General features: G+C 40.7%; 1 protein-coding gene and 1 pseudogene across 1 annotated transcript; one reads left to right on the top strand and one right to left on the bottom strand.

The window, feature by feature from the left end:
• The first annotated feature begins 2560 nt into the window (after window positions 1-2560).
• Window positions 2561-21339, top strand: LOC144678985 (transmembrane protein 14C-like). Its single transcript, XM_078539159.1, has 4 exons — window positions 2561-2720; window positions 9354-9455; window positions 11735-11822; window positions 21133-21339. The coding sequence occupies exons 1-4, from the start codon at window positions 2576-2578 to the stop codon at window positions 21188-21190; spliced, it is 393 nt and encodes a 130-aa protein (XP_078395285.1). The 5' UTR covers window positions 2561-2575; the 3' UTR covers window positions 21191-21339.
• On the bottom strand, window positions 3116-3272 carry LOC144679227 (small nucleolar RNA SNORA53; annotated as a pseudogene).
• Window positions 21340-21706: the final 367 nt, after the last annotated feature.

The following is a 21706-nucleotide window of genomic DNA, read 5'->3' as shown; positions in this document are numbered from 1 at the left end:
AGACAGAGTTAACGTTTCAAGTCCATATGACTCTTCTTCAGAGCCTTTGGTCTGTTCGCAAGCATAACCCAGACCTTCCTGTTGCTTGCCATTTCAATACACCATCCTGCTCTCATGCCCACATGTCCATCCTTGGCCTGCTGCAATGTTTCAGTGAAGCCCAACACATTTGAAACATTAAATCTGCCTTCCTCTCCACAGATGCTGTTAGACCTGATGAGTTTTTCCAGCATTTTCTGTTTTTGTTAGGGAACAGGCTATCCAGGTTTGGTTTTGAGCAATGAGAAGGGGTTAATTAATAATCTTGCTGTGTGGGATCCTTTGGGGAACAGTGACCATAACATGATAACATTCTTCCTTAGGTTGGAAAGTGAAGTAGTCCAGTCTTAAACTAGTGTCCTAAATCTAACAAGGGAAACTATAAATATATGAGGCGTGAATTGGCTAAGATAGATTGGGGAACGTCATTAAAAGGCATTATGGTAGATAGGCAATGGCCAACATTTAAGGAATGAATATATACATTGCAACAGTTATATATTCCTTTCTGATGCGAAAACACAACAGGAAAAGTGGCCCAACCATGGCTAAGAAAAGAATTTAAGGGTAGTATTAGATCCAAAGAGGATGCATATAAAGTTGCTAGAAAAAATAGCAAGCCTGAGGATTGGGAGCAGTTTGGAATTCAGCAAAGGAGGACCAAGAGAGTGATTAAGAGGGGAAGAATAGAGTATGAGGGTAAACTTGCAAGGAACATAAGAGGACTGCAAAAGCTTCCATAAATATGTAAGATTGGTGAAGGCATATTTATGCCTTACAGTCCGAAATGGGAAAATTTATAATAGAGAACAAGGAAATGGCATAGCATTTAAACAATTATTTTAGTTCTGTCTTCATGGAGGAAGACACAAATAACTTCCAGAAATGCTAGGGAATCAAGCATCTAGTAAGAAGGAAGAATTGAAGGAAAAAACAGTGCTGGCGAAATTAATGGGACTGAAAGCCAATAAATCCCCAGGACCTGATAATCTACATCCCAGGGTACTAAAGGAGGTGGCCATGGAAGTAGTGGATGCGTTGGTTGTCATCTTCCAAAATTCTGTAGATTTTGGAACAGTCCCAGCAGATTGGAGGGTGGCATATGTAACCCCACTATTTAAAAAAGGAGGGAGGGAGAAAGTAGTGAATTACAGACCGGTTAGCCTAACATCAGTTGTAGATAAAATCCTCAAGTGTACTATAAAGGATGTGATAACAGGACACTTAGAAAATATCAACGGGATCAGGCAAAGCCAACATGGATTTATGAAAGGTAAGTCATGTTTGACAAACCTGCTGGAGTACTTTTTTGAGGACATAACTAGCAGAATAGATAAGGGAGAACAAGTGGATGTGGTATATTTGGATTTTCAGAAAGCTTTTGATAAAGTTCCACAAAAGTGATTAGTGTGCAAAATTAAAGCACATGGGATTTGGGGTAATATATTGGCCTGGCATGGGAATTGGTTTGCAGACAGGAAACTTGGGCCCCAGCTAGCCACAATATATATCAATGATTTGGATGAGGGAACCGCATGTAATATTTCAAAGTTTGCTGCTGACACAAAACTAGGTGGGAATGTGAGTGGTGAGGAGGATGTTAAGAGGCTTCAAGGTGATCTAGACAAGTTGAGTGAGTGGGCAAATACATGGCAAATGCAGTATACATGGATAAGTGTGAAGTTACCCACTTTGCTAGGGAAAAATAGAATGGCAGAGTATTATTTAAATGGTGATAGATTGGGAAATGTTGATGTACAAAGGGACCTGAATGTCCTTGTACACCAATCACTGAAAGCAAGCATGCAGGTGCAGCAAGCAGCTAAGAAGGTATGTTGGCCTTCATTGCAAGATAATTTGAGTACAGGAGCAAGGGTTTCTTACTGCAGCTGTACAGGGACTTGGTGAGACCACACCTGGAGTATTGTGTGCAGTTTTGGTCTCCTTACCTAAGAAAATATATACTTGCCATAGAGGGAGTGCAGCAAAGGTTCACCAGACTGATTCCTGGGATGGCAGGATTGTTGTATTAGGAGAGATTGGGCCAACTAGGCCTGTATTCATTGGAGTTCAGAAGAATAAGAGGGGATCTCATTGAAACGTACAAAATTCTGACAGGGCAGGACAGACTGGATGCAGGGATGATGTTTCCTCTGGCTGGGGGTATCTAGAACAAGGAGTCACAATCTCAGGATAAGGGGTAAGCCATTTAGGACTGAGATGACGGTGGTGAACTGTGGAATTCTCTACCACAGAGGACTGTGGAAGCCAAGGCACTGAATATATTTCAGAAGGAAATAGAGGAGCAGTCGACCACGACGTCGCTTTTACGTAACTTGTCCAGTCTTTTATAAGTATTCGGTTTTGGTTTTCAATTTTCGGTTGAGGTTATATCAACTGATGTTTTTATCTTTGCTGCTAACTAACATGGTGCCTCTGTGATTTTGCTGCGCATCAAGTTTTTTTTCTCTGCACCAACAGCTTCGGAGCTGCTTCACGGAGATGGAGGCCGAGGATTCCCAGAACTCTTAGCGAAATGAAACCACTCTATCTCCGCTATGGCAGCTGTGCGCAGGCGCTGAAAGGTTGTCGGGCGCATAGCAAGATGGCGGTTGACTGGCTCGGGTTTGGATATGCGGCGCTGGTGGCGTCAGGAGGCCTGCTTGGTTATGTCAAAGCCGGTAAGAACTTTAGGCATTAATGAGCAAAGGCGCCCTTCTGTTTTCCTTTCGTGCCTCGGTGAAATCTGAATGTGGAATTTCCGAGTGAGGGGTTGAATGAAGCCCTGAAACAATTAATAAACTTATAACGTGCAATAAGTTAGCTAACTAAAATGTTGTGACTATTAAGGACCTAAAGGGTAATCATCATGGTTAAAATATGAAATGGACACTTTTCACATGTCTTCATAAAGGAGGTAAATAATGTGATGGTAAAAAGAGCGGAGGCAGAAATAGTAGGGGCACCTTCCATATCTCATCTACAGGAGTAAAGGCAGAGGATCGCAAATGTTAAACCATCATTCAAGAAAGTGAACATCTGATTGCAGTATTTAAACCCGATGGATTATGATAAACGGGTCCACACAGCAGCAAAGTCCTGATGGCAGCGACAGCCTGGAGCAACAGGTTGTTCACATCAGAACAGAGGGCTTACGTGCAGTATATTACTTTAACATGCCAATGACTCGAGCACCTTTGAGATGATGAAAATGGAACTTGAAGAGATAAATTGGGGGAAAAAAATGACAAAAAGATAGAATAGCATTGGGAAATATTTAGAACAGTCATTAAGTATTCAGGAGAAATATATTCCACTAAAACATCTGCATTGCTCCAGCTTATACCATTGATCCATCACATTTTTATAAAGTTCTGGCATGATCTCTCTGCTGTTATATTCTAAGCCTCTATTGATAAACCCAAAGTAACTAATAAGCTTCATTAACTACCTAAACTACATGCCTGTCACCCTTGAAGATTTGGCAAAGGTCTCACTCCTTATTGACACTTTTCAAAATCATGCCATTTAGTATCATTCCACATTAGTCCTCTCAAAGTGCATTGCTTCATACTTCTCTGCACTGAACTCCAACAGCAATGCTTCTATCATTTCACCATCCCATATCATCCCAAGGTCTACAATTATTCTCATCACTATCTGCTTATGTGGTCAAGTTTTGTTTTATCTGTAAGTTTTTCAATTCTGCTTCCTAGACCAAAGTCTAGGTCAATTATAAAAAAATAAGAGTAACAAATTCAAAACTGACACTGTAAACCATTCAGCCATCATCAACACTGAAAAACATCATCAGGACAAAATAAAGGATTTATTAAAGGTGAATTGTCTGATTTCATTTGTTTAAATCTTTGAAGTAACAGAGTAGGTTGTCTGAGGTAATGGAGTAGATGTCTATATGGACTTTTGAAAGGCATTTGATAAACACGCCACAAAGGAGGCTTGATAAGAAGATGAAATCCCATGCAATTAAAGGGAAAGTGGTTGCTTGGGTATGGAATGGCTCAAAGATGGGCGACCGCTTTGCAGAACACCTGCGGTCTGTCCGCAAGAAAGACCCAAACCTCCCTGTCGCTTGCCATTTTAACACTCCACCCTGCTCTCTTGCCCACATGTCTGTCCTTGGCTTGCTGCATTGTTCCAGTGAAGCCCAATGCAAACTGGAGAAACAGCACCTCATCTTCCGACTAGGCACTTTACAGCCTTCCGGACTAAATATTGAATTCAACAACTTTAGATCTTGAACTACCTCCCCCATCCCCACCCCCTTTCTGTTTCTTCCCCCTCCCTTTTGTTTCTTCCAATAATTTATATAGATTTTTCTTTTCCCACCTATTTCCATTATTTTTAAATCTATAACTGTAATGCCCTGTCAGTCTTTCCACCCCACCCCCACTAGAGCTGTACCTTGAGTGTCCTGCCATCCATTCTTAATTAGCACATTCTCTTAGATAATATCACCACCTTTTACACTTTGTCTTTGTTCCTTTGTCTGTGACATCTTTTGATTATCTGCTCCTATCACTGCTTGCTTGTCCCTACAACCCCCCCCCCCCCCCCCGCCAACCTTAAACCAGCTTATATTTCACCCCTCTCCTAACTTTACTCAGTTCTGCTGAAGGGTCATGAGGACTCGAAACGTCAACTCTTTTCTTCTCCGCCAATGCTGCCAGACCTGCTGAGTTTTTCCAGGTAATTCTGTTTTTGTTTTGCACCTCAACAGACTTGAGCAAAGTTAGAACTCATGGAATAAAAGGGATAAGAGCAACATGGATATGAAATTGGCTGAGTGACCGGAAACAGTGGTGGAATGGAGGAAGATTTATAATGGAGTTCCTCAGCAGTTTGTTTGGGACCCCCTGCTCTTAAGATATATTTATGACCTAGACTTTGATGTACAGGGCACAATTTCAACATTTGCAGATGATACAAAAATTGGAAGTATTGTGAACTGTGCTGAGGATGTAGGTTGGTGGAATGGATGGATAAATGGCAGATTAAATTTAATGCTGAGAAGTGTGAAGTGATTCTTTTTCATAGGAGTGTGGAGAGATGATACAAAATAAAGGGGACAATTCTAAAGTGGGTGCAGGAGCAGAGGGACCAGGGTGTATATGGCAGGTTGGGCTGAGAGCAGTTAATAAAGTATACAGCATCCTAATATTAATAGGGGCATAGAGTACAAAAACAAGGAAGTCAGGTTAAATTTGTGCAGAACACTGGCTCAGCCTCAGCTGGAGTATTGTGTCCAGTTCTGGGCACTGCGCTTTAGGAAGGATGTGCCATCAGAGAAGGTGCAGAAAAGATTCATGAGAATAGTCCCAGGGATGAGGAACTTCAGTTTTGATAGGTTGGAGAAGTTGGTACTGTTTTCCTTGGAGAAGAGAAGGTTGAGAAGGTATTCAAAATCATGATGGGTCTGGACAGTGTAGAAAGGGAAAAACTGTTCCCAGTAGTGGAAGGATTGAGAGCAAGAGAACACATTTAAGGTAATTGGCAAAAGTTGGAATGAGGAAGAACTTTTTCACACAGCATGTGTGGATGCACTGCCTGAGTGTGGTGGATGCATGCTCAATCAAGGTTTCCAAGAGATATTTGAATTGTTATCTGAAAAGGGCTATGGAGAGAAGGTGGAGGAGTGCATTTGGTGAATTGTTCCTTCGGAGAGCTAGCACAGACAATATGGGCCGAATGGGCTCATTCGGTTATGTGGCTATTGCTTTGATGTTCCCTTATACTTAATTCCTCACTACTATGTCCTCTCTTGTTGGGCTTGTGTGCTGGCTAAGACAGTTTATTTTTGGGCTGTGTCTCATGATGATTACTCAACGCTGTTCATAGATTTGCCCAAATGTTTCTTCATCCCGTCCCTTTCACCATTAGATGATCTTCAGAATACCCCTAATAAAGTGATTGATTTCTTTGATTTCTCTGCATAAGCCCCTCTTCCACTGCACCCCCACAATGCCAGCTGATGATGTTGCTCTGCAGGTGAGACCCCCACCCTTCCCCACCAGGCTGGATCCACTGGTCGGGGTCTTGATCTGCTATAGCACAATCACTCCAGAATCTAGAGTAACTCATTGGCTCAATTTTCTCTTCTGCTTATTTTGTCCTCTCTGCCTCTCCTCCATATTGGACCACAATCTTTCATAATTTAAACAAACTATATTCTGTACGTGACACTAACAGCACGTTTATTCAGCTCTGCCTGGTGGGTAAATGTGTCCCTGATGCTCCAGTGAGCTGAATAGAACAACAAGGTTTTGTATTCCATCCCTAGTCTGGGATGAGTAATCCAAACATAATTTGGAGATCATTGGAAGTACTTCAGTTAGCCTTGGAGTTTATGCTGCAAGAATAATAAAAGCGATCTTGATCTCTAAGGAGTTAACCCTGTCATTAGTGTGCTTATAGATGTTGGGCTTAGTTGTAAATTTGGAAGATATAAACAGTTCCTTAACCAACATTGACTTTCTTGTGAAAATGGCCACATAGTTGCCTGTGGTGGCAGTTGATATGATAGAAGAGCGCTGCTGCCTGTGGTTCAGGCTAATCTGGTACACTGGCTGTCTTTTGGAGAAAAACCCAATATGTTTCCTATCTAAACTGTTAGAACACATCTATTCTTTTTCTTTCAAAACGTGTTAAAACCTTTTTTTAATGTGCGCTCATTGAATGTTATTTCACTCCAGCACCATTGCTACCATTTCTATATTGGGTTAGTAACTTGCTGTGTAATATTACCTATTGTCATTTATTTCGTGTTGCGTATGTTACTAGGATGGCTACTGCAAAATTAGGTTTGAGATCTGCATATGAGCATTTTAAAAGTTGAATGAGTTCTTTTTCAACTGGCTTTTGTAACTATCATTTGAAAGCAGCTTTACAGATTTCTCGCCTGAGCTTTTACAGGAGGGCGTGCAAAAGTTTCTTTCTGTTATCCATTGAGTACAGAACTGTAGTTATTTATCAGAGTACAAAAACATGCTATGTTGCACTTTGTCAATGGATTGTTAAAAGACTGTTAAACTGAAGATAAGAGCTGAGTCAGATGTACATATATAGCAAAATAAAATGTCTGTTTCTCCAACTCCTGTTCACAGGTGTGACTGGCAATTACTACTAAAGTAAAATGAATCCATTGAGTAAGCAACCTACATTTTATTCTTACTGTTTATTTTGATGACCCCAGTGTAAATTCATGCGGTAAGTTAGGCTTTCATGTTATAAGTACGATCAGCTGGTTCAATTTCACAATGAAAGGAGCTAATTGGCTGCAGGATTTGTTCTCTCAATTATTTAGAATTCTAATTTCAAAGACTCGACTGATAGCTCAGTGGGTTTAACTAACCAGTAGTTCGAAGAAGAGGCGTACTGGACTCGAAATATTAACTCTGTTTCTCCTTCCTTGGTTGCTGCCAGACCTGAGTTTCTCCAGCATTTTGTTTTTATTTCAGCTAGAACAGGTGGACCTGATATTGAATGATGCGATGAGTAATGAAGTAAGTGTATTCAAAATAAAGGAATGGAAATAAAAGAACCTTGTCCATCTGACATGCACACGCATGTTATAGAATAATGTAGGGAAGAAATGGAAGAGGCATTGTTGCACATACTTAATTCATTCGAATAAGGCGTAGTGCTAGAGGACTAGTAGACAGCTAATGTAATTCCTATATTTAAAAAGGGGGACAGAACTTGTCCAGGGAATTATAAACCAGTCACCTTAACATTTGTGGTAGGAGAAATAATGAAACACTGACTTGAGGAGAGAGTAGAAGAAAATCTAGAATTGACGAATATAATAACGAATAGTCAGCATGCATTTCAAAAGAGAAAATCATGCTTGAACTACCTTATTGAATTTTTTGAGGAGGTAACAGAGTAGACAATGGGAATGCAATAGATATAATTTATCTGGATTTTGAAAAGGCCTTCAATAAGGTGCCCCATTCATAGACTAATGAATTAGATTAGAGAATATGGAATCAGGGAACAAATGGCAGAATGATTTCTGTCTTAAAGCCAAATAGCAAACCACAGAGTAAATGGTAGAGGGTAGTCAGGGAGGTGGTAAGCGGTGTTCCCCAAGGTATCACTGCTGGTCACAATTTACATTAATGACTTGGACTTTGGAATCAAAAACACTTTCTAAGTTTGCGGATGAAACCAAATGGTGGGGGGAATTGTTAATACTGAGGAAAGCTGTAACATGTTACAGGAGGATTTTAATAAACTTGCAGAATGATCAAATAATTAGCAAATGAAATTCAACATAGATAGCTGTGAGACAGTAGATTTTGGTAGGAAGAACAGGGATTTCACATTAATTTGAAGGTTCAAGTCTTGGTGGGGCAGAGTAACAAAGGGATCTCAAAGTACAAATACACCAACCACTAAACCAGGTTAGTGGGCCATAAAAAAGCGGACCAAGCACTAGGCTTTATTTATAGAGGGATAGAATTCAAAAGAATGGAAGTTAGCTAAACCTGTATCAAACCTTGGTTAGGCCACAATTGAAATACTGTGTACAGTTCTAGTCATCATATTATAAAAAGGATGTAGAGACACTGGAGAGGCAATAGAAAAAAGGGACATAGTTATCAGCGAGACAAAAGTAGACTCTATATGGATACAGGTAGAAGGTAATAAAGGATCAATCACATGAGTGGGTGTCATCTACAGAGCACCCTCATGGAGGCTGGAGGAAGAAATATGCAGACAAATTAAGGAATTCAGTAAAAAGTATATAAAAATCATGGGGGATTTCAACTAACCTGATTTTTCTTTTAATATCCTTTCATGGGATAGGATGCGATGCAAGGCCAACATTTGTTGCTCAACCATAATTACCCTTGAGATGTGGTGGTGGTGAGCTGCCTTCCTGATTCCCTGCAGTTCATCTGGTGTAGGTATACCCACAGTGCTGTTGGGAAGGGAATTCCAGGATTTTGATCCAATGACAGCGAAGAAACGGCGATATGGTTCCAAGTCAGGATGGTGTGTGGCTGGGAGGGGAACTTGGCTCAATGAGGCTGAGAATTAAACAGCAAAGAAATTAGGGTTTGTGACCAATCCAATTTCTGTTTACCTTATTTCATAGATTAAGGGAAGCCCTTGCATTTATATAGCGCATTCTCACTTTCTTAGGACATCCCAAAGTGCTTGCAAACTATGGATTTTTTAAAAAGTACATTTGCTTTTGTTACATAGGCTGCACAATGCTTTGCAGAGAATTGCACTGTTATCTTGATGGTTGCTTGATGATTAATACAAGTTTCTCTTGCATTCAGGTAGTGTGCCTTCTCTAGCAGCTGGTCTGTTCTTTGGGAGCGCAGCTGGGTTTGGTGCCTACCAGATCACTCGAGACCCAAAGAACGTATGGTTGTCTCTGAGTGAGTATTCCGACCACATTTGTAATGAACTTGTTTGTGTATTGTATATTGAGCTTTCATATAGCTGTAAGAAATGTCCTTTCTGCTGTTTTGTAAGGACTATTATCATCTGAGTGTGCACCTGTAATCAACAATAAATTTAAAAGATCTGCGTCTGTTGTTGCTGTCCTTTTGTGCAGTTTGATGTATATCAATTCTCCATGAAATGATGGTGTGAACCAAGAGTGTACAGCCTACAGTCCTAGAATCTTGAGCCCTCAAAGGCCAGGCAGCTCATGATTATGCTTATATCTCTTATTTCTCAGCTTGTTTGGTTTCAAGTTGGCAGACCTGGTAATGTGGAAAAGTCTGTTTTCTCATTAGTGAATAGACCCTAAATCAGAAAAGACACATTAATATCAGCAGCTTGAAATATATGCAAAAGAATGACAATGTGGATATAATATGTGACCTTCAGTAATTGTGATCTCAAATTTGAGGAATCAAAATTACGTGGGAATTTTCACTTCTGTCAATTTTCCCTTTTAAATGCCACAATTGCTGCTGTAACTTAACGTTGATGGCTGACAATTTTATTTGCTATTCAATTTTTAATTGCTGCAGAATGAGCAGAAACATCAATCCTAAATTAGTCGCACAAGTGAAAATTGGGAAAACTTTAAATACTCTAATGTGTTCATGCCTCTATCCGTAATGGTGAACTGCAGGACTAAAGCTTTAAATGAATGATCTCCTAGAACCAAGCTAATTTCTCATGCATTTGGGCTAATACAAAAGTGATATTTGCTCTGTTTGATCCCCACCTTTTTTGATGTATCTATTATCAATATCCAGGATTTATTTAACACAACATAATATAACAACGTAACACAATAGCAGAGATTGAGACATATTTAGTCAATTTTATGCTGAGTCATATTACTTGGAAGGAGGCCATTTGACTCATCGGAAGCATGCTGGCTTTCTGTAGAGCAACCCAGTCAGCTCCGTTCCCTGTTCTGTCCCCATAGCTGTGTAAGGTTTATTTGCATCAAATGTCCATCCAATTTCCTTTTGAAATCATTCATCTCTGCGCCCACCACCCTCGTAGGCAGCGAGTTCCAGATCATTACCCTCGCTGCATAGAACCGTTCTTCCTTGGATTATTCCTGCATATCTTGCCCAAAACTTAAGTCAGTGCCCTCTAGTTCTTGCTGTTGGGAACTGTTTTTCTGTGTCTACCTTATCTAAACTTGTCATAATCTTGTACATCTCTATCCAATCTCCCCTCAAACTCCTTTGCTCCCGAGAGAACGTACCCAGCCTCTCTAACCTAACTTTGTAGCTAAGATCCCTCATCCCTGGAACTATTCTGGCAAATCTCCTCTGAACCCTCTTGTGGGTCCTCACACTATTTCTGAAGTGTGGTGACAGAACTGGTTGCAATACTCTAGTTGTGGCATAACCAGAGCTTTGTAAAGGTTCAGCAGAACATCCTTGGTTTTGTAGTCTGTGCATGTATTCATTAAACCCAAGATCCCATATGCTTTGCTAACCACTCAAGATGTCCTACCACCACGTGAAAGACCAACGCACATGCCCCAGGTCCCTCTGTTCCTGTACACTCTTTAGAACTGTACCATTAAGTTTATATTGCCTCTCCCTAACCCTTCTACCAAATTGCATCACGTCACACTTATTTGCACTAAATTCCATCTGCCACTTACCTGCCCACTCTGCTAGCCTATCCATGTCCTCTTGCAGTCAATTGATATCATCCTCAGTTAACCACACCTCCATGTTTGGCAACGTCAGCAAAGTTTGAAATTTTACTCTGTATTCCAGTATTCAGGTCATCTTATATATCCAAATAAGCAGTGGTACTAATTTTTGGGGAAACTGCATCGTCCAGTGTGAAAAATAACCATGTACCACGACTGGCTGTTTTCTATCTTTAAGACAATTTTTTACCCAAGCTGACACTTCTATTGCACGAGCCCCCATTTTGTTAACCAGTCTTTTACATGGTACTTCATCGCAGGTTTTCTTAAAATCCATATAGACAACATCCATTGCATCCCCTTCATCAACCTTCTCAGTTACTTCCTCCAAAAATTCAATTAGATTAGTCAAACACAATCTGCCTTTTACAAATCCATGCTGGCTATCCTTAGTTAACTGAAACCTCTCCAAGTGCCTGTTGATTTTTTTTTTCCTTCTGATTATTATTACTAAAACTTTATCAACCACTGTTGTTAAACCCCCTGCTGAGTAATTTTTTGTGTCTTTGTATTTTAAAGTTGCTTCAGGAACACTGACTGGAGTAATGGGAATGAGATTTTACAATTCAAGAAAGTTCATGCCGGCTGGTTTAGTCGCAGGAGCAAGGTAATAATCGAGATCACCCTGTGTGCTCAACAGGGAAATTTCTATTGCTGAGGAGCTAAAACAACTTCATTTAAATATGACTTGAAAAAAATCTTTGACTAAAGCTTAAATTCCAAAACTCTCCTCTTTTTGATGAACTGCAGCTACCTCTTGCGATGATCCTGAATCACTTCCATATACAGAAACTCATCTGTTATCTCTTTAACTCTTTGCTTTGTCTGTTTCATTCTCCTCTGATCATAATTTATTTCACAACTCATTTGTACTTTAGTTCAAAATGGCAATGTTTTCCTGACTTCCCTTATTATTCAGTATCAACTATGGCACTGCTTTGCCTCTGACTGACAGTCCATTGCACTACTGAGAGAGTACTGCACTGTTGGTAATGGCACATTTCAGATGAGACATTAAACAGTCTGCCCCCTCAGGTGGACATAAAAGGTACACAATTTCAAAGAAGAGCAGTGGAGTACTTCTGGTATCCTGATCAATATTTATCCCTGAACTAACATCACTAAAGCTAAATTATCTGATCATGATCACACTGATCTTTGTGGGACCTTAGTGTGACTAAGTGCCCCTTTAAAGCGCCCTGAGGCATGAAATGCATTATACAAAAACAATGTTTTTCTTAACTCCTAACTCTTTTGTGTCCCACAGGATATTAACAATGAATGGGTTGTCTGGATCAGCATCATCAGTTCCTTTCCTATGACTTGTATGAAGGGACCAAATACATGGTTGCCCAATTTGCTGATGATACAAAGATAATTAAGGGAATAAGTTGTGAAAAGGACATGAAGAGACTGTAAAGGGATATGGTTAGGTTAAGTGAGTGGGCAAAAATTTGTTGGAGTGTAATGTGGGAAAATGTGAACTTGTCCATTTTGGCAGGAAGAATAGAAAAGCAATATATTTTTTAAATGGAGAGAGATTGCAGAACTGTGCAGTACAGAGGTATCTGGGTGTCCTGGCACATGAATCACAAAGTTAGTAGGCAGGTACAGCAAGTGGAAGGCAAATGGAATGTTGCCTTTTATTGTAGGGGAATCACGTATAAAAGGTAGGGAAGTGTTGCTACGGCTCGCACATCTGCAGTCCTGTGTACAGTTTTGGTCTCCTTACTTAAGAAAAGATATAATTGCGTTAGCAGTTCAGAGAAGGTTCACTTGACTGATTCTTGGAATGAAGGGGTTGTCTTATGAGGAAAGGTAGGGCAGATTGGGCCTGTATCCATTCGAGTTTAGAAGAATGAGAGGAGATCTTATTGAAATATATAACATCCGGAGGGGACTTGACGAGTGGATGCTGAGAGGATGTTTCTCTTTATGGGAGAGACTAGAACTAGGAAACACAGTTTGAAAATGGGGTCTTCTGTTTAAGGCTGAGATGAAAAGAAATTTTTTCTCAGGGTTGTGAGCCTATGGAATTCTCTTCCCTAGAGAGTGGTGGAGGCAGGGTCAATGAACATTTTTAAAGAAGAGTTGGATAGATTCTTGACTAACAAGGGAGTTAAAGCGTGGGCAGGAAAGTGGAGTTGAAGTCACAGTAAGATCAGTGATGATATCAAATGGTGGAGCAGGGTCGGGGCTGAATGGTCTACTCCTGCTCCAAATTTCTATGTCCACTTTTTAAAAAATGTGAGAGTTAATCCACCTAAAAGTCTCCTCCTTTCTAAGACAGCATTACAGATGCCTTTTTTAATCTTTTTTCAGAACTGAAGCTCTCAATGCAATCTGCTGATCTTTTGTGGAATGCTATGTCATAGCCTAGGGTGTGGAACTCCTTTTCAATGGGTAGAGCACAGAGCTAAATGACCAAGTAAAGCAGTGATAAAATACAAATAAAACCCAACTATTAACTTAGTAAATTTTATGCTATGAGATATGAACAAGAGTTAGATAGTAAACTGGCTATGATTTCTTGAGAGACTTGTATTCAGAAAGCTTTGTTTGTCCTAAGTATTTGCAATGCCTGTTTTGACCCTGCATTCCTTTACAAAGTCATCCTTGCTGACAGTATCCAATGACAGAGCAATTTGTTGGTGACTTCCTCGCTGCCTCTTGTAGTTGAATCAGGAACTTTTCCTGTTTCCTGTATCAAAAAGGCCACTTTTTAGCACATGCACATGTTACCTTCCAGCTGCCTATAATTTCAATCAAAACAGAAAATGCTAGAAATAGCAGGTGAGGCAGCATCTGTGGAGGAAGAAACATTTAGTGGTTCAGGTTACATCCCAATTTTTGTCAGAACTGAAAAAATTTAGAGATTTAATAGTTTTCAGTGATTGCTTGCAAGGCACATCAATTATTCTGCACAGATTGGAGGGTAGCTAATGTAACCCCACTATTTAAAAAGGGAGGTAGAGAGAAAACAGGGGATTATAGACCATTCAGCCTGATGTTGGTAGCGGGGAAAATTCTAGAGTCCATCATAAAAGATTTAATAGCTGAGCACTTGGAAAACACTGGCAGAATCGAACAGAGTTAGCTTGGATTTACGAAAGGGAAATCATGCTTGACAAATCTACTGGAATTTTTCAAAAATGTAATTAGTAGAGTTGATGAGGGGGAGCCAGTGGATGTGGTTTATTTGGACTTTCAGAAGGCTTTCGACAAAGTCCCACATAAGAGGTTAGCGTGTAAATTTAAAGCGCATGAGATTGAGGGTAGTGTACTGAGATGGATAGAAAACTGGTTGGCAGACAGGAAACAAAGAGTAGGAATAAACGGGTCTTTTTCTGAATGGCAGGCAGTGACTATTGGGGTACCGCAGGGATCGGTGCTGGGACCCCAGCTATTCACATATATATTAATGATTTAGATGAGGCAACTAAATGTAATATCTCCAAATTTGCAGATGACACAAAGCTGGGTGGGAGGGTGAGCTGTGAGGAGGATTCAGAGATGCTTCAGTGTGATTAGGACAAGCTGAGTGAGTGGGCAAATGCATGGCAGATGCAATATAAGGTTGATAAATGTGAGGTTATCCACTTTGGTAGCAAAAACAGGGAGACAGATTATTATCTGAATGTCTATAATTGAGAGAGGGGAATGTGCAACGAGACCTGGGTGTCCTCATACACTAGTCGCTGAAGGTAAGCATGCAGGTGCAGCAGGCGGTAAAGGAGGCAAATAGTATGTTGGCCTTCATAGCGCGAGGTTTCGAGTACAGGGGCAGGGATGTCTTGCTGCAATTATACAGGGCCTTGGTGAGACCACACTTGCAATATTGTGTGCAGTTTTGGCCTCCTTATCTGAGGAAGGATGTTCTTGCTATTGAGGGAGGGCAGTGAAGGTTTACCAGACTGATTCCTGGGATGGCGGGACTGATGTATGAGGAGAGACTGAGTCAGGATTATATTTGTTGGAGTTCAGAAGAATGAGGGGGGGACTCTCATAGAAACCTATAAAATTCTAACAGGACTAGACAAGGTAGATGCAGGAAGGATGTTCCCGATGGTAGGGGAGTCCAGAACCAGGGGTCACAGCTTGAGGATACAGGGTAGACCATTTAGGACTGAGATGAGGAGAAATTTCTTCACCCAGAGAGTGGTGAGCCTGTGGAATTCGTTAGCCCAGAAAGTAGTTGAGGCCAAAACATTGTATGCTTTCAAGAAGGAGTTAGATATAGCTCTTGGGGTGAAAGGGATCAAAGGATATGGGGAGAAAGCGGGAGCAGGCTATTGAGTTGGATGATCAGCCATGATCATAATGAATGGCGGAGCAGGCTCGAAGGGCCGAATGGTCTACTACTGCTCCTATTTTCTATGTTTCTATGTGAATCTGTATGGGAGAGCCTGAAGACATCTGGGAGGTCGGAAGACTGTTTTAGGATTCTGCACATACTTGATCAGACGAGCATGTGCCTATACTTTGAAGAGGCAACTGGAGAGGAAACCAGAAGTGAAGCCTGCTGATACATGGTACCACGCTGAGTCTAAAGCAGCTAGTTATCTGCTCCAGATGGATGCTTACTTTGGTGTGGCCTGCCAAGTGGTTGGATTATAGGAAGCATTTGTCCCACTCCTCTCAGTAGATGGGATTCATCCTGCCTGGTTGCACCGGTGCTTGCACAGGGTGCCTGACTTGGTGAAGAAGGGAGGGCTTCTTGCCCAAGTGGAAGTGCTGGTGGCCAGTCAGGATGTAGCAGCAGCCAGAGGAGGACTTTTCTGCACATATCAGACAAGAAAGGCTGCTCGTCACTGTGGCTGTGCCCGTGACACACCAGCTTGTTGGATTTAAATTAACGTTTCTACTGGAAGTTGTAGCTTTGACCTTGGCTCCTTTATTCTGAATTTAAAGAATTTTTAACACGAGGGAAAATAACACAAAACTCCAAAGTAACCCACTAACTGGAGTATGAGGCCTTTTATTTTATCATCCAAGGACAACTGTAATTACAAACACTAGATAACAGAGCAAGGGGGATGAACTGCAGATGCTGGAAATCTGAAATAAGAACAAAAAATGCTGAAAGGGTCACTGACCTGAAAGTTAACTTGTTTCTCTCTCTACAGATATTGCCAGACCTGCTGAGTATTTACAGCCTTTTCTGTTGAAAACTAAATGAGAATCTTCACAAAACTAACTACAGCTCCTGTTTGTGCATTCTACCAAATCGCTGATCTCTCACAATTTGCAACTTCCTCAAGTATGCTGTACAACCACAGCAGAGCTCAGAACTCTATAGCTTGCCTGTCAAATGGCGACTGTCAAAGTACATATTGCAGAGAATTTGAATTACTCAAATAGGGTCAAGTTATATCTTAGAATCATGGAATAGTTATAGCACAGAAGAAGGCCGTTTGACCCATCATGTCTGTGCTGGCCCTCTGAAGGAGTGCTTCACCTAGTATCTTAGCCCTTCAAAGTTTTCCTTTTCCGATAATGATCCAATTCCCTTTTAAAAGCCTCAGTTGACCCTGCTTCCACCACACACTCTCAGGCAGTGAAATCCAGATCCTAACCACTTGCTAATTCCTCAGACCTGTGCCCTCTGGTTCTCAGTCCTTCCAACAATAGGACTGTTTCTCCCTATCTACTCTGTACAGACACGTCATGATTTTTGAATACCTGTATCAAGTCGAGAATCTTCTGGATGAACTTTTGGGTGTATCCTGTCCCGTCAGATCAAATCAAAAATCTGGTCCAACACACATGTTGCAGATAGCACAACCAACAGCTTTTAAGCATGTTCAGAGGTAAAGGAAAAAGGAGGGAGGGAGGGGAGGGGAGGGAGGAATAAAGGAGAGAGCCTGATAAGATGAAGGTTAGGAATGATTATGACAAAAGGGATAATGGTGCAAAGCAAAAGGGGGTGATAATGGGACAAGTGAAGAAACAAAAGATGAAACTAGAGCTCTAAATGGCACTAACAGAATCATTGCCCGCTTCTGTTGCTCAAACAATTGAGAATAGTTATGATCTAAATTGCTGAAATTATTGTGGAGTCTGGAAGGTTGTAAAGTGTCTAATAGAAAAAATGAGGTACTGTTCATCGAGTTTCTGTTGAACTTCATTAGAAAAATGTAAATGGCAGAGGTCAGATTGAGAGTGGAAGGTTAAAATGGTAGGCAACCATTTGCAGACTAAAGAGAGGAGTTTAGCAAAGTCTCTTCAATGTCGGCGAGATGCAAGATATAGCCTAGAACACCTATTTTTGTGTCTCATAATAAGTATCCCAGCATGCTTTTCCAACAAACCAAGAAGCCTCTGAGATGCAGCAGCTATTAATCACTTACAATGGCCAAGTGAACAGTCTGTGAATATCAAAACAGCAGAAAAGTCCTTGATTAGGTCTCTGAAGCTAACAATCTCTCTCATTCTTGCTGGATGCCATTTTTGAAGCATGCTTAATGAAGTTGCAGCAGTTTTCTACATTAGGCTTGTGAGGTTTGTACTGTGCTGATGTTTCATTTTTAAATTTGGGAAAATCTGTTTTATTTTCTAAAATTTAATGGCCCTGTTAGAATCTCAGTCTGGAATGTGGGGTAATTTGTAGCTTTAATGGCTGGATAGTGATCTGTGAGCTGTTGTAGAGCTTGCCTGATTTTCAACCCATTGAAATAGATAAGGTTAAAATTATAAGTGGGTAAGTGAGCTGCTTCACAAGGTTGTTGCCCAGGCAGTGAAGCTGAAAATGACCCCTGGTGAATTTGTATTGCATTACAGCCTGTAATTAGGGTAAGAAATAACTGGGTAAACTGCTAAGTATAAAAATAGTCCATAATCCAATTTTTGTTCTGGGCCCGACAGTTGCACATACTGTCAATTAACAGTCTATGCTGAAATAACGTGAAATGGGCTAAAACGAGTTTAGGTGTTTGATAAAAATTTGACTGGAAGTGGACCAGAGTTGGAGAAACTTTTATAGCACAAAGATTTCATGTTTTGACACTTTTACTGTAACAAACAAGCTAAAATCAACATTGACTAAATATTACCTAGTAGTCAATTAATACTCCAGACCACAGAAATGATAACCCTCATTAATTGTTTTAACACAACCAATAACCCCATGTTGCATACATATACATTACAGCCTATTCTCTGCAGGATTGCAGTCTTTATAGGAAACAGTCATTTGTCACTCCCAGCTTCCAATGGGTTCACATCTCCCAGTTTTGCCGATTCCTAACGTTCCACGTCTGTTGAAAGGCACTTCCCAAACTGACTACTGGCAGTAAGGACCACTTTGGTGAATTCTACTTCCACCCTTGCCAGGTCAAATCTTCCAGAGCGTTCAGAGTGCCATGGGTCATGTCTCTTCGAACAGAGACCATCGTCCCTCCTGCGTGCAGCCTGGTAGCTTGCCAATGATTCGCAGCCTTCTCCACCCTGACCACGCTGGCTGCAGCCTTCTGTCTCTGAGAGACCTCTGGCTTTCTCTGTTTCTGTCCAAAAACTCAGAGACTAAACATCTGTCCATAGTCAGCCCAGCTGCTCCGTTGTTTTCAGGTGTGAAATAAATAAGGCATGTATATTTCAATAGCTTCTAACCCGGGCCCCCATCCCCATTGTAACCAAGCCACATAGACTTGTCGGGCATAACTCTCAGCAGGTCACATGACTCTCTTGATTCCTCCATTTCACCTTGAATGAAAGGGACAGTCCAAAACATGATCATCTTTTAAAACCTCACATTTGTAACATTCTATTCATGAGTTCCATGATCTCACTTGCTTCTCTGAAACATGCTTCATGAAACAACTCTCTAAATATGTTCTGCCACCTTCAAAGCTCTATACCTGTGCACCCCCAGGCTTCTGCATATTCCTTAGAGCTGTGCCATTAACTCTGTATTACTTTTCCCTATCCCTTCTTTGCAGGTTCAAGGGGCCGAGTAGCTATCTCCTGCACCCATTTCTTGTGTTCTGTAAAAATGCGTCACCTCATACTTGACTATTAATCTGTCACATGTCTGCCCATTCTGCTAACGTATCTATGCTCTTTTGCAGTTGGTTTGTATCATCCTTGCGGTTTTGCCACACTTTTCAGCTTGGTGTTATTAGCAAATTTTGAAATTTTATAGTGGCCTTAGCACTGACTCTTGGGGAACACCACTGTCTACCATCCTTCAGTCTGAAAAACAGTCATTTACCACCACTCGCCTTTTCTGTCCTTAAACCAATTTTTTTTCTCCAAGCTGACACTGACCCTCCTATTCCATTAACAATTTTGTTAACCGACCTTTTATGTGATACTTCTGTCAAATGCTTAATTAAAATCCATTGCACTCCCTTCATTAACCTCTAAAATTTAGTTAAATTCGTTGAACACAATTTGCCATTAATAAATCCATGTTGGCTCTCTTTAATTCAAATGTCTCCAGTGCCTGTTGATTTTTTTTTCCCCCTGATTATTATTTCTAAAACCTTAGCCACCACTTATTTTAAACTGACCGGTCTGTAGTTACTAGGACTGTACTTGCACCTTTTCTCATTTGTCACTCTACATTCTTCTGCCTTTTCCCCTCTTATCGAAGGAAGATTGGAAGATTGTGGCAAGCCCTCCTGCTATCTGTGCTCACAGTTCCTTTAACAACCTGGGATGCAAGCCATTCAGATCCACTCTAAGCATAACCAGCCTTTCTGGTACCTCCTGCCTCTCAATTTTCACCCCATCCCTTATGTTTTCATCTCTGCTTCTACTGATATTGTCAGCTACTTCTTCCTTAGAGTATTTTCTAAGTGTATTTACTAAGTATTCTAGCCTTGCCCTGTGCCTTGAAGGATATATCACATGATGCAACCCACCCCACTTCTTATTACATGCACATAATTTACACGCTGGTAGAAGATTTTTAGATTTCTTTTTATGTTAACTGCCATTCTATTCTCGTGTTATCTCTTTCCATTCTTATTTTCCTCTACACTTGCCCTATCAACTTGAAGAATTCACTTGACATGCATATTCTCTATCTCCCTTGTCATCCAAGGAGCCCTGGCTTTGCTCCATCTATGTTGCGGCCTTTTTGCAATCTACCTAGCATCTCCTCCTTAAAGATCGCCCATTGTTCCATTACAGTTGTTCATGTCTGTCTTTGTTTCCATTTTACACTGGTTAGATTTCTTCTCATGAAATTAGCCTTCTTCCAATTTAGATGTTCTACTTTAAATTGTGCCTTGCTCTTCTGCATTACTGGCCTAAATCTAATGATACAATGATCACTCTTACCCAAGTGTTCCCCCCCCCTCCACCCGAGATACCTCTGTGAATTCCCTGCTGGTTTGTTCCTCTACCCCCCTCTCACTATTTGGAGATCTATAGAATACTGCCAGTAGAGTGATCATACCCTTTCTGAATTATAACCAAAAAGATTCTGCCTTACACCCTCAAGGACATCCTCACTTAATGCCTTCCCTTATCACTACTGCCACTCCACCTCCCTTCTTTCCTTCCCTGTCTTTTCTGAACACTTTTATTCTTGAACGTTAAGCGCACAGTCCTTGCTGCTTTTCAGACACGTTTCCGTTATTGCCAGTATTCTTGCACAGCTATTCGTGCAGAAAATTTGACATTGTGCCTTTACATACATGCACTGTAATCATGTCTTTGTATTCCTCTAGTCTTTCTTAGACTGCTCATATCTAATATAGTAATACTGCCTTCTCTATTACTGTCCAACTGTCTACTTCTGTAGGCTGGTGCTCATCTCCCTGCAGGTGTGGTCACAATTTTAAAGAAGTTCTTTCCTTTCAATAACTATTCTGCATGTTATACTCTGGATTTATATTGAGTTGCATCTTTGAATAAGTTGTGCATATTTTCCTATGTGTAGTAATAATTCTTGTTTGTTCTTCCCACAGCATTCTAATGCTTGGAAGACTTGGTCTCAAAATATTTGAAAAACCCCATGAGTCATGAACCAGTATCTTTTCTTCAAGGGAGTTTTGTATAGATGAATTTTGAATCACTGATTATGTTTGACTGTTATCATGTAAACTTACAAAATGAAACTTTATTGAACTGATTCTGATAGAATTTGTTCCATTAAACCACCTGACTCAAAAATGCTTTGATAGTTTAGCTTTGTTATTAAGAAATTTTCTACTAATCTTATAAACAGCCACACTGTGCCTTCAAAGTCAAATTCTTTGTGATAAGGGCTACCCACTAAAGAGGTGGCTGCTGACTCCAGTTAGGAACCAACGGATGGAAGTAGAGGAGAAATACAACCTGTCATATGGTGACCCAAGCCACCTTTGAGCAGACCAAAATGGTGATCTGCACTTTGCACAATCTGGCACTGCAGTAGGGAGAGGCCCTGGTTAATGAGGATTAAGTGGAGTGTGAGATATCCTCAGACAAGGAGGATGATGATGAAACTGTTGACTATTTGCAGCATCTTGAAAGACATGAGGGGCTGTCTGGAGGGCTCGA

Source organism: Cetorhinus maximus, chromosome 3, assembly GCF_964194155.1.
Source record: "Cetorhinus maximus chromosome 3, sCetMax3.hap1.1, whole genome shotgun sequence".
Taxonomy (NCBI): Eukaryota; Metazoa; Chordata; class Chondrichthyes; order Lamniformes; family Cetorhinidae; genus Cetorhinus; species Cetorhinus maximus.
This window is presented reverse-complemented; position numbering and strand designations above follow the sequence as displayed.